We start from the raw sequence: 12,376 nt of genomic DNA on the forward strand, positions 1-12,376 counted from the left end.
TTGGGACTGGCCCTGTGACTTGCCATGCAGAAGCCCCTGGTTTTATCTCCAGAGCCACCGGTGCTGGGGATAGCATGGGGGCAATGTCCATTACCTCCCAGGGAGAGGAGGGGAGAGGAAGTCTCTGTCTGACTTAGGGTGCATGGGTACTGGGCTCTGAAGGGAGCTGGGGCCTGTGTCCCCTGGTCATGTACTCTCACTACAATAACTGCCCTAGGGAAAATTGTAAAAATAGGGGTGGTTGTGAATTAAGGTTCATGGCACTTTAGCCCAGTCTAGGCTGATTTTGATTGAACTGGAAACCCCCAAAAAGCAGGAGCAAACTGCCAGGCCAGAAAAAGTATTTTATGTTTGAAACTGTTGGACTTTTCTCATGTAAGGTCTTTAAAGTTGGGGATGAGTCCTGCCCTCCTGGGAGCGGCCATGTTTTGCCAAGATGACCTCACAGATACACAAACAAACTGCGGTTCGATTGGCTCCTGTTTTCTTTTTTTTAATAGCTTTTTATTTAAGGCTCAAAGTTAACATTAAAAAGTGACTAGGTTCATACAAATGTATGTTTGTGGTTCAGCATCATATTGAAAATGCACAGAGAATAATACATAACTTAACTTTTCACACTGAACATAATCCCCCTTAACGTTACCATAAACCTCAAACCACAGATTCCCTCTTCCAAACCTAATATCTTTCCTATATATGATCTCACCCCTAGCTACATTTTTCTTTAATGTGTGACACCTATGCCACGGAAAGTGCACAGAGGATAAAGGTGCTGAAGGTTTCCTCTTGGTGGGAGCCTTGAGGGGTTGCAGGCCGGGTGTCAGCATCTGCTGGAAGTGCACAGGATGTGCGCGGGGCAAGAGGTGGATCTGGAGCCGGCGCAGGATCATTCCAGAGCCCCGGGTCAGCTAGGTGTCAGGAGGGGTAACCTGCCTTCTTGACAGGCAAGGGGGTTCATCCCCTGAGGGGCTCGGTGGTAAAAGACCCCGACTCTCCTGAGTCTGTGGCTGTTCCCTATAACCAGGAAAGAGATGTGGAGGGAGCTGTGCTCCTCACCCAGGATCTCAGAAGGGAGAACATAAGAACATAAGAAATTGCCATGCTGGGTCAGACCAAGGGTCCATCAAGCCAGCATCCTGTTTTCCAACAGAGGCCAAACCAGGCCACAAGAACCTGGAAATTACCCAAACACTAAGAAGATCCCATGCTACTGATGCCAGCAATAGCAGTGGCTATTCCCTAAGTCAACTTGATTAATAGCAGGTAATGGACTTCTCCTCCAAGAACTTATCCAAACTTTTTTTGAACCCAGCTACACTAACTGCACTAACCACATCCTCTGGCAACAAATTCCAAAGCTTTATTGTGCTGGGATTTCCCCCCTCCCAAAATCCCCAGAGGCCTGAGAGCAGTGGAGAAGCAGTAGAGAGTGCAATGCAGCCTGGAAGCTGGAAGTTAAAAGATAAAATCGGAGCTTAACTGAGACAGGGACTTCTCTGGACCAGGAAGTGAAACTGTGCCAGAGGGAACGTGTTTTGGGGCTTGGAGGACACTGTTACTGCACCCGAGGGGGTTTCTCATTCTTGTGAGTTACCATTGCTCTATCTAAGAGACTATAGAGAGTAGCAGGCTAGCTTGTGCAAGGACTCTGGAGAAGAGAAACAAAGTAACCAGAGACCCTGAGTTGCTGTAAGAGGAAACTGTTACCTAAGGAGAGGAGTTGAGATTTTTGGAACTGTATTTCTGCTTGATTTCTGCTTCTGCCTGAACAAGTCACTGTCACTATGTTTGATGCTGAAGATTCTGCAGTAAATGTTCGATTATTTGGAGCACAACTCGAGTCTGGAGAGTGGTTTGTGTATGTGGTGTCACAACCGCCGAAGAGCCAAACGTCTGATTGCTACGGGGCCGACCATCCCCGCCTTGCAAGCTTCCATTGCTGTAAACTCATCAGCCTTACGAAGCTACTTTCTTGTTTTACTTTTAATGAACACTAATTGTGCTGGCCCCACATTCCCTTTCGTCTTACTGTAATCCATAAGTTAGACTCCTGGGGAATAATTAATACTGAGGGGAATTACACCTTTTCTCCAAAGGAATAACGCAAAAGTGCAAATGGATTTCTTGCTTGGCTTCATTAAAATTGTTTTCCAAACTTCTATCCCAGCAGATTTCCCAATTCTCCTCGTACACCTGAAAGAGAAATTGTGTTAGTGACTGACAAAGGGATTCTAGACCACTGTTAGACTGGAAACCATCTTTCAAAGTTTTATACGGTTTTTAATGTCAGATTTTCAAAAATCTTTTTCAACTAATTTCCCCAATTTAACATACTCCATTTTATGTCCACATTCCACTACCATATCTTATCTTTCACCAGTCAGTAATCCCTCTTCTGAAGTCACTGCATTGGTTCAAGCTCCTCTTACTCACCTACAAATGCCTTCACTCTGCAGCACCTCACTCTCCTATCTTATGTCTCTCTATACCCCTCCTTGTGCAGGCTGCTTATCAGGTAGTCACTCCTATCTGTGCCTTTCTCTTCTGCTGCCAAGTTTAGGCTCCTGAGCAGCACACAGTCTCTATTTCTCTTTGCCACGAGCAGGATAGGCTCCGCTTGCGGCACTACGTGGCTGCTCTTCGGCCACCGAAGTTCGCCTAATGGACGCGCCGGCCCTGGCTGTACCGGGGAGGGGACTACCGGTGCGCACAAGTTGCTACTGCTGCAACGGAGCATGTACCTTGGCATGGCTCTTTCCACATTTGTAAATGAAGGAGAAATCAGGAGGGCAAGCCTCCTGGGCAAGAATCTCCTGGTTTCAACCATGGTTTCAGTCAGAAATAACATATGGAGATTAAGTGACGAAATTAACTCTGAAATAAGGATGGATTTTGAACTAAGTGTCCTAACATTCAAAAAACCACAGGGAATAGAATAAGCAGATGATGAAAATACTAATGGTAGTACTGGGACCCTCATGAGGTTTGAACAGGAAGATATAGAATAAAGGTAAGCGCGGCCATACCAGCCATTGCCCCAAGTTACAGGAATAGAAAAAGTCATAGTAAAAAGAAAGAGCAAAATTATCAAATGAGTAGAGGAAAACAATAAAAGTAACATAATATCCAAATAAAGGTTAATAAGGTAAAACAATAATTAAAGTGATCAAAATTAAATAACATCATAAAATAACCTTAAGAAACAATTAAAAACCAAGAATAAAATAACATAAACGACTGATATAAATAAAATAGAACAAACAATAAAAAAGAAACAGCAGTTAATAAGACAGAAGTTAAATGCAATAGATGAAATACAAATTGAAAGGAATAAAAACTAAGATTAAGTTAACAGCACAAGGCAAAAGGCATGTATGTGAGACTTTGAAATCACTCTGGTCCCTCTAAAGTACGCATATGAAGAAGGGACCTATGTATGACCTCAAAAGTCCATGTATAACCTTGTCTGTGGATAATTCTTCCATGTTGAATCAATAAAAGCAAGTCCAGTTAATTAGAACAGCAAGGCTTAGTGCTTATGTTGCTGGTTAAAAACACAAAAGGAATGGCCACCCTTCTCTGAAATAACTCAAGGAATATCCTCCTGAGAGTGTAGTCCAAGCTGAACTGGTAAGAGATCTATATCTTTTTATCCTGGTTGTCTGCTCCCCATCCATTCTTACTCAGCCATTTCATATGGAATTTAGAATTTAGATGATATTGATGATGGAATGACGGCAGATAAAGACCAATTGGCTGACCCAGGCTGCCCAGTTGCTCCTGCCTATACAATTCTAGCTAAGAATTTCTCTCTACATTCAGTAAAACAAGTTTCACCATCTGCAAGATATCACTTCTTGTCCAAGCCCATTTTGATGGATTCCTTCCTTGGTCTTATGCTTTTCTGGGTAGATGAGCATATCTAAACCAACACTTCCTCTCCATGTCATTTACCCAACCTTCAACTCTATTCACTGGACAGAAACAGCAAGATTCTACAAGAGCTATTGGTCACAAGGCAATTTTATTTCATGCACCAAAACTTATATCAGGAATGCTCAAACCAATTCTCAGCCCCCCCCCACCCCCGTCAGTCGTATTTTCAGGATACCCTTAATTAATATGCATGACAAATATTTACAAACATAGGAGATAGTACATGCAAATGAATTTCATGAACATTCATTAGCGATATCTTGAAAACCCAACTGGATGGGGGAGCCCCAAGGACCAGAAAGAGCACCCCTGACTTCTATAACTGTTTATGTTCAACTGGGGACCGTATCTCCCAGGTATACGTTCATCCAGGGACCTTTTCACCTGTGTTTACATCCCGAGGACCATGCCTCTCGGGGTATATGGCTGCTAACCAAAGAAATATCTCAGCCTTATGTCTAAGCAATAATCTTTATTAAGTAAAGCAGGAAAACAAGGGGCAGATAAGAATGCAAGAAATACAGAGGTTTCTTGGGAGCAGGTGAAACAGTCTAATAATGGCACGCCTCAGAGTCTGCTCAAAGTTGACATGGCATATTGCTTTGTTATATTCAGTCATTGCTGGCAAAGTGTTTTTTTTACTTTTTTTGTTCTTTTCTGGGACTTTCCTTATTTGGAATGGAAAACTACTGAAGCTTCCTAAAACTAAAGCTAGGGCTGAAGTCTGCCAGGTGCCTTATCTGGGACATTCTTTTCTCCTCTGTTTAGTGTTTTTAGGCCTTGGGCTGTGGGTGAATTTGTCTGTACCACTGTTTCAGTTTCTTGCTCAAGGTTATTGCTCATTTTAACAGAAATGCCTTTTTTCACTTGTGCTGAGTTGTTCTTTTATTTAATTATTTAATCCAGGCTATTCTCATTCCCCTCTTGAAGAATTATTCCTAATAATTCTTCACTCCCAATGGCCCGTATCCGGCTGTCTTAGGTTGTCCGGTATAACCCATCCTAGTGATAGGCGATCCAGATCTTACCCGTCATTGCCAAGCATACTATTTTTACCATCGGTTTACATAAGGGATTCTGTTTCAGGAGCACGTGGCTCAGCATGTAGAGTAGACACAAAGTTATTCTGAGAAACCATCATCTTAGGAGTGGAAGACATCTTAGGTCGAAGTTGTTGTAGGCATGAAAAAATGCATGGGAGACAGAAATATAACAGCAGGCATAGGGCAAGAAATCCAACAGCAAAGCCGACCGGGCCTCGCAGGTGATTGCCCAAACCAGAGAACCAGGAAGAGAAAAAGTCCCACCAGGGCACTGACTACCCTCCTTTAAAATCACTAACTTGAAGTCTGGCTAAATCTTGTATCTTTTGCATAGCATTATGAACAATATTAAAACGATTTACCACAATAGTGCAAAATTCTGAACTATTTAAAATAGTGCATAAGCCACCTTGTGCTGCAAGTTTATAATCTAAGCCATGTCGGATATACGTAGAAACAATGGTAAGTTCAGCAACAGTTTGCTGCAAAGCTCTCAATGCAATTCCTAGCTCGTGTGTCACTACATGTAATACTGATTGCAATCGTCTAATAGCCATTCCTAATTCAGCAGCTACTGCAGGTTGAGCAAAGGGTAACCATGAAGTATAACCAAGTGCATCTAATCTAGTTTTGGTTAAAGGGTAAGTAGAGTTAATAAATAATCCAACGAAAGTTGAATTGCTTGTTCTTCAGGAACAGCTGAGGGAACACTTCTACGGGAACGGTTCTGAGCAGGTTTCAAAAGTGGAACAATTCTTGTAAAATAATTAAACATAACCAATACACAAAAATCATAGGATGTGGGGAGTTTGAGGAAAACTATTCCATCACATAACCAATAATGTCCAACATAAAGATTTGTGAAATTTTGTATCACAGAATAATTAGCACTGTCATAAGGACCATAAACAAAAGGAGAATTAAATTGTCCTAGTAGAACACAAGGAATAAAGGGAGAGTCAAGCTCAGGTGTGCAAGCAATGTATGTGGAATTGAAAGTATGGGTGTACTGGGTTTCTGTAGCCAGGTTTACAGTTTCTGATAAAGTCAATACACATGTTATACAGAGTGGACTAATGGTCATGGTAAGGGAAATGAACATGCAATTACATTTCTGTAGGCAATCAGTGATGGGGGTTTTGGGTAAAAAGGTTCCTTTATGAATAATCCATGTTTTATTGTATATGTAATAGGTGTAGTTACAAGAAATTGGGTTTGGGGAAGAGACACTACTAAGGCAAAGATAACCATCTCTAGGTAGATCAGCAGTGAGTGGGGGATGTGCAATATTACCCAAATATCGTGTCCATGTTTGTCCTGCTAATGGATCCAGGGAAATGTTATGTCCTTTACTGTCATTAAATCCTAGTATGTGGTACAGCGGTACTGGTAAAATGATAGCTGGGATATGGGAAATAGCCTTAGGGTGAGGGGTGCAAATAATACAATCAGTAATGTGGGATGGTAGAGTCTTAACCAATTCATGAATACCTCGAACCCATAGGTTAATCTGTCCTTGGAAAGGAGCTCGTTCAATGGGAAACTCAATCATAAGGGGGCACATGCACATCAAAATACGCACAACAGGTAGCAAGGACAGCATTATGTCCTTCGACTAATGCCTAATGTCTAATGTCCTTTACATGTGTCCAAACAGTGCCTTCCTCCAGGCAAACAGCGGTAGGAGTGGCAGTAACAACTTTGTAGGGTCCCAGTATACTGGATTTTGCCAGTCTTGTGAGTGAAGTGCTGTCGGTAGACCAAGTCTCCAATGGCAATAGGAAGTTCAGGAGAGCCCTTCTCGGGGTCTTTATCTGAAAAAGAACAAGAAATCATTTGTAAAGCATGTTGAAGACTGGCCCAGTATATGGGGAAATCGTCCAGCTGTACCATCTCAGTTAGGGATTTCTATGGCATGGGGCGTCCTGTGCAGATCTGAACAGGGAACAAATTATGCTTTGCAGTAGGGGGCTTGTCGCTGGTATAACACTGCAACAAAAAAGGCCTCATCATGGGTAGTGTGCAAGTGAACATCTGCATATGGAATCAGATGTTGTAATTTATCTGGAGATGCAGCCGCAGCCACAATACCTCTCTCACAAGCTGACATTCCTAATTCTACCATAGAACTTTTTCCTGAAAGCTAAAAAACAGGCAAATCACTCTGCATTCCCACGGCTGCCCATGAGCAGTGGCCATGGGTTACCCATAAATCTATTGGGACAGAGGAATCAAAATACTGTGAAGGGCGGACTGCGCAAGCGTCTAGAATAAGCTGACTCAATAATCCTTTTTCTTCTCTTGATAAGCGTACCGGGAATTTTCCAATTCCTTTTGAATGGGCATACGAAAAGAGTGCTCTCTCCCTGAAAGCAGGGATCCACAAACGGCAGAAATTAAGCAGACCTAGGATGGCGCAAATCGCCGTAACTGTTGTAGAATTTCCTAAAGCAGCTAAAGCAGCAGTTATGTCTTCGCTTAGAGTTCTAGCTGTGGGGTCAAAACAGCCTCAATTCTCTTAGTAGTCATTTCCTTATAATTAACATTACCATGTCATAATCTGCGCCATCAGATTCACGTACTCGTACCCTCAAAAAAATAAAACTTTCAGTAATAATGCTCTATTCAAACAAACAAAGCTTTTTCAGCGTCACCAACCCGAAAGATCATTTCATTGAATGGAGGGTTGGGTTTTTTTCTTTCTGTTTCTCCTGCTCATCATGTTTTTTCCTGCATCACCCACTCTGGCTCGCCCCCCTTCTCTCTCTGCTGCCAAACGTTTCTGTTGTTAACCCTTAACTGCCTTGTCCTTTCAAGTTTTAAACTTTAACACTAGTAATTGCTTTTTCAGCAAATCAAATTACAAATAGTAAAAATGCTTTCTGTTTAAGTCCAATTTCTTGGGAAGACTTTCTTATTTACTAAAGAAACTACTGTGAATCTTTTACCTAAAGAAAGAAATCCTAATCTGTTCTAACCACGGGATCTTCAATCCTTTCAAGCAGAAAAGTAAAAAGGAATCTTGTTTCATCTCTATCAGATCTCTGTATTGCAAAGATCTGCCTCAGACACTCAGAGCTAAGAAACTACAGTCTTCAAACAAAACTAGCAACTATGAGCAACATTCAATACTTTATTCAAACTATTGGCTCTCTAAAGGATTACGTACAATGAGTAATTCTATACGTGGTCTGGTAAACCTATCTGAGTATGCACTACTAAAGCTTGTCCTTTTAGTAGTCATTAGGTCGGGGGGGGGGGGTGAAGACATGTAACTGGGGCAGGTCTCCATTGATATGGATCCCACCCTTGGGGTGCAAGGTTTCCCTGTCTTGATGAGGGTGAACTACGGCATTCGTGAGCAAAATGTCCTCTCTTATTACAGGTCCAACATGTCAAATTAGGGTCTCTCCTCTGGGGTGATGGCCAATCGGGGGTAGGGTCTCATTGTTCCCCTCTACGGCAATCAAAACCTCGACCTCGCAGTCCATAAGCACCTCGGGGTGGTCTGTTCTGGGCTGAGTCATATAGAACAGCAGGGGTACTGGGCATGACGTCATAATCACAGTCAGGCTTGTGAGTACTGGCAGAAGTAGCACCACTCTGTAGAGTAGAACTAGTCTGTTGCTTCTGGGCTATCTCTAGGACACATAATTTCCTCTGTAATTGTATCAAGTCATCTGCAGGCTTAGTATGTCCCTCCTCGAACCTCCGAATGTGATGTAATATGCGATTATTCATAGCGGGCCATGGCATATTTTGCAACCCTACTAGATTCAACAATGGCTGCCTGACCTTATCAGGCAGAGTCTGCAAGAACATGTGACAAAAGATAGGTAACTGATTAGGGTTTGCAAATGACTCACCCATTTCTTGTTCAAAAATAGTCGGGAAATTCTGTAAATGTTTCTCGAAAGATATGGACTTATGGCCCCAGCGTGTCGCAGTGAGTCAGCTAAAGTCTCGGTACAACGGAAACATGTGTCTCAAAGTTCCCATAGGGCAGTGCGGTGTTGATTAAACCACACTGCCTTATGGGAGTGCGGTTTAAGTAGTTAATATTTGTCCTAATCCTGTGGCAGTCCATACAGTAGCAGAGACTAAACCGGAGTCTGGGCGAATACTGCTTTAATGTCTCCTAAAGCTAGACGGTACCCACATGTGTGTTTTTCAAATTCACTAATCCAAGGACCAGCTCCACGTATGATACTGGGCAGTTTAGACAATAAAGTCTCCAGATCAGCAAAAGACCAAGGTTTATATAAGACAGAGTTTGCTCTTGTTATGAGGGGCGAAACAGTGGACATGGGTGGGCAGGAAGGAACTGGGGTTGCTGTTGGAAGTGGGTAAATTCCTTCATATTTTTCCCAAATAACTAATCCCTGTAACATATATTCCAATTGGTGTTCATCCCATTTGGGGTCTGGATTGTCTCTAATACAGCTACGGGCTGTGTTCATTCCTTCATGTGTGAGGTCTCCATCTAGGGAATAAACCTGCATTTGGGGGGTTAATTTAGTAGATCGCTCATTCACATTAATAATCCATGGGGGTCAAAAATTCATAAGATTGCTCTTTGGTAACTACATAATCTTTTGACTTTAAAAGCAAGGTGGGGGCAATTAAATGTGATGGGGCACTAGTGGGCATTCTCACTTTCTTAGATCTAGTATGATGTGCTAGAGGAGTACTAGCTCCGTCTGCCATTGTCTCATGATAGGAAAATACCTACAGCACCTGAATGTAAACCGATGTGATGTGTCAAATCGGAGGTCGGTACATAAAAATAAATAAATAAATACTCTTCGTTTCTTTATACACCTGTTCAATACATTCAAATCATGTTGATAGCTCTGTCTCTCCACTATATCCTCTTTCTAAGTCCTAATATTCCTTGCTGTTCGGGAGGACCCATCTGTCCTAATTTCCAACTCTAATTGGGGGTCGATCCACATAAGATATTGATCTAATGCTTGCACGGCTTCCGGGTGGTCATGTCGGTATCCACAGGCTCCGAATGTTTCATCGAACTGTTCACAGTCTTGGGAATTAAATGATTCAGGGTCTGGCATAGACTTTACACTCTCAGGCCATTCCTAGCCTTGTGCTGTCAATTACATTTTTTCTCTTCAGGCCTTCTTTTTCCAGTTATTTGTTAACATGAGGTAGATTTTTTTCTTAAAGCAGCAATTAACAAATAACCTAAGTCTTTATTCCCCTCTTGATGATAGAAACCCCTATACTTGGTCTCTCCATGGGGGTACACTGAACCCTTCCAGTGATATCAACCCAAGCAGAATCAGGCTTGGGGATGGGGGGGGGGGAGGCCAGTGGGGATCGTGGGGATAGGGCGTTGGCACACAGAAATCAAGTCAGAGTAAACAGGGGTAATATCCAGAGTTGTGAAAGCAGGCTCACTGGGCTTATAAGATTTTGTCTGGGTCTGAACAGCGGGGTAGGCTGCAGCGTAAGGGGGAGGGGAAGCAGTAGGAGCTGGGATCTCCTTGATAGAGTGAGTGTCTCGGGGCTGGCATGCATGGTCAGAGTTCAGATAAATCTTAGTCATAATAAACCGACTATGTGCTTGTCTATGGTAGTTCAATTTAGAATCATTATCTGAATAGTTATGCTGAATATATGTCATAATCTGGGAGAGATGGCTATCTTCGAAGGAGCCCCCCCTGCTGGCCAGACTAGGAAAGCATCATTAGCAGATCAATCAATCCACTTATTATTATGACATCTCTGGATTTGTTTCTCATTAGGGCGATGGTGACTAATGACTTGTGCTACCGGGGTTGGCATCTGGGTCTCCCGCGCGGGAGTAAAAGCTTTCTTACAAAACTGTCGCATTCTTATCAAAAGATAAAGATATGAAATTCTTAAAATAAAACAAGACGGCAGAACTATGATAAGCACACACACAGATTCAGCACAAAAATGTAAAAGTTTAAAACAAGGCTATAACTTACCCCAAAATGATGGCAGGTGCGAGTCCTATCGCTTACCCGTATCTCATCAGCAGTGTTATCAGGGAACGCAAGGCAAGTTGCCCGCATTCGCCACCAGTATGTTCAACTGGGGACCGTTTCTCCCAGGTATACGTTCATCCAGGGGCCTTTTCACCTGTGTTTACATCCCGACGACCATACCTCTCGGGGTATAAGGCTGCTAACCAAAGAAATATCTCAGCCTTATGTCTAAGCAATAATCTTTATTAAGTAAAGCAGGAAAACAAGGGGCAGATAAGAATGCAAGAAATACAGAGGTTTCTTGGGAGCAGGTGAAACAGTCTAATAATGGCATGCCTCAGAGTCTGCTCAAAGTTGACATGGCATATTGCTTTGTTATATACAGTCATTGCTGGCAAAGTGTTTTTTACTTTTTTTTTTCTTTTCCGGGACTTTCCTTATTTGGAATGGAAAACTACTGAAGCTTCCTAAAACTAAAGCTAGGGCTGAAGTCTGCCAGGTGCCTTATCTGGGACATTCTTTTCTCCTCTGTTTAGTGTTTTTAGGCCTTGGGCTGTGGGTGAATTTGTCTGTACCACTGTTTCAGTTTCTTGCTCAAGGTTATTGCTCATTTTAACAGAAATGCCTTTTTTCACTTGTGCTGAGTTGTTCTTTTATTTAATTATTTAATCCAGGCTATTCTCATTGTTAGCATAATTAAAACATTTTTCAATCACATGAAGTGTAAAAGTCAAACACCAACACATCAATGCACTTTAACGAATCAGGGTGAGATTATTACTCACAGCCCAGGGGGAGAAGGGAGCCTCAAGACAGGATCTGGAGAGAGGGAGAGAGAGAGAGCTGAGTGAAGAAAAAGGGAGGAGCACAAATAAGAATATCTGGTGGAAATGAGGGAGACAAAGAAAGTAATCAAGAAGAAAAAAAGTCAAGCGGAAGAAAGGATTGCCAAAGAGGTAAAGTGAGGTGACAAAACATTTTTCAGATACATCAGTGAAAGAAGAAAAGTTCAAAGTGGTATAGGGAAATTGAAAGGTGGAAAAGATCAATGTGTGGAAAGAGACTAAGAAATGGCAGAAATATTAAACAAGTACTTCAGTTCGGTGTTCACTAAAGAGGACCCTGGAGAAGGACCGTCGTTAGTTAACAAGAAACCGGAGGGGAGTGGAGTAGATGTAACTCCATTTACAGTAGAGAATGTATGGGAAGAGCTGGGGAAACTGAAAGTGGAAAAAGCCATGAGGCCTGATGAGGTTCATCCCAGGAAAAGGGAGTGGTGCCGGGTGATTGGAGAAGAGCGGTGGTGGTCCCTCTTCACAAGAGTGGGAGCAGAGAGGAGGCTGGAAACTACAGATCGGTTAGCTTCACCTCGGTGGTGGGAAAAGTAATGGAGTCACTGCTGAAAGAGAGAATAGTGAACTA

At 42.5% G+C, this 12,376-nt stretch overlaps 1 protein-coding gene across 1 annotated transcript; it reads right to left on the reverse strand.

The window, feature by feature from the left end:
• Window positions 1-4,380: 4,380 nt before the first annotated feature.
• LOC115082107 lies at window positions 4,381-11,849 on the reverse strand. Its single transcript, XM_029586371.1, has 2 exons — window positions 10,955-11,849; window positions 4,381-6,796 (listed from the first exon to the last, which is right to left on the reverse strand). The coding sequence occupies exon 2, from the start codon at window positions 6,583-6,585 to the stop codon at window positions 5,617-5,619; it is 969 nt and encodes a 322-aa protein (XP_029442231.1). The 5' UTR covers window positions 6,586-6,796; window positions 10,955-11,849; the 3' UTR covers window positions 4,381-5,616.
• Between the last annotated feature and the right edge of the window lie 527 nt (window positions 11,850-12,376).

The sequence above is a fragment of the Rhinatrema bivittatum genome, unplaced genomic scaffold, assembly GCF_901001135.1.
Source record: "Rhinatrema bivittatum unplaced genomic scaffold, aRhiBiv1.1, whole genome shotgun sequence".
NCBI lineage: Eukaryota > Metazoa > Chordata > Amphibia > Gymnophiona > Rhinatrematidae > Rhinatrema > Rhinatrema bivittatum.

Coding starts and splice junctions, on each gene's coding strand:
- LOC115082107 (XM_029586371.1), bottom strand. CDS start 6,585: ATGCTGTCCTTGCTACCTGTTGTGCGTATTTTGATGTGCATGTGCCCC.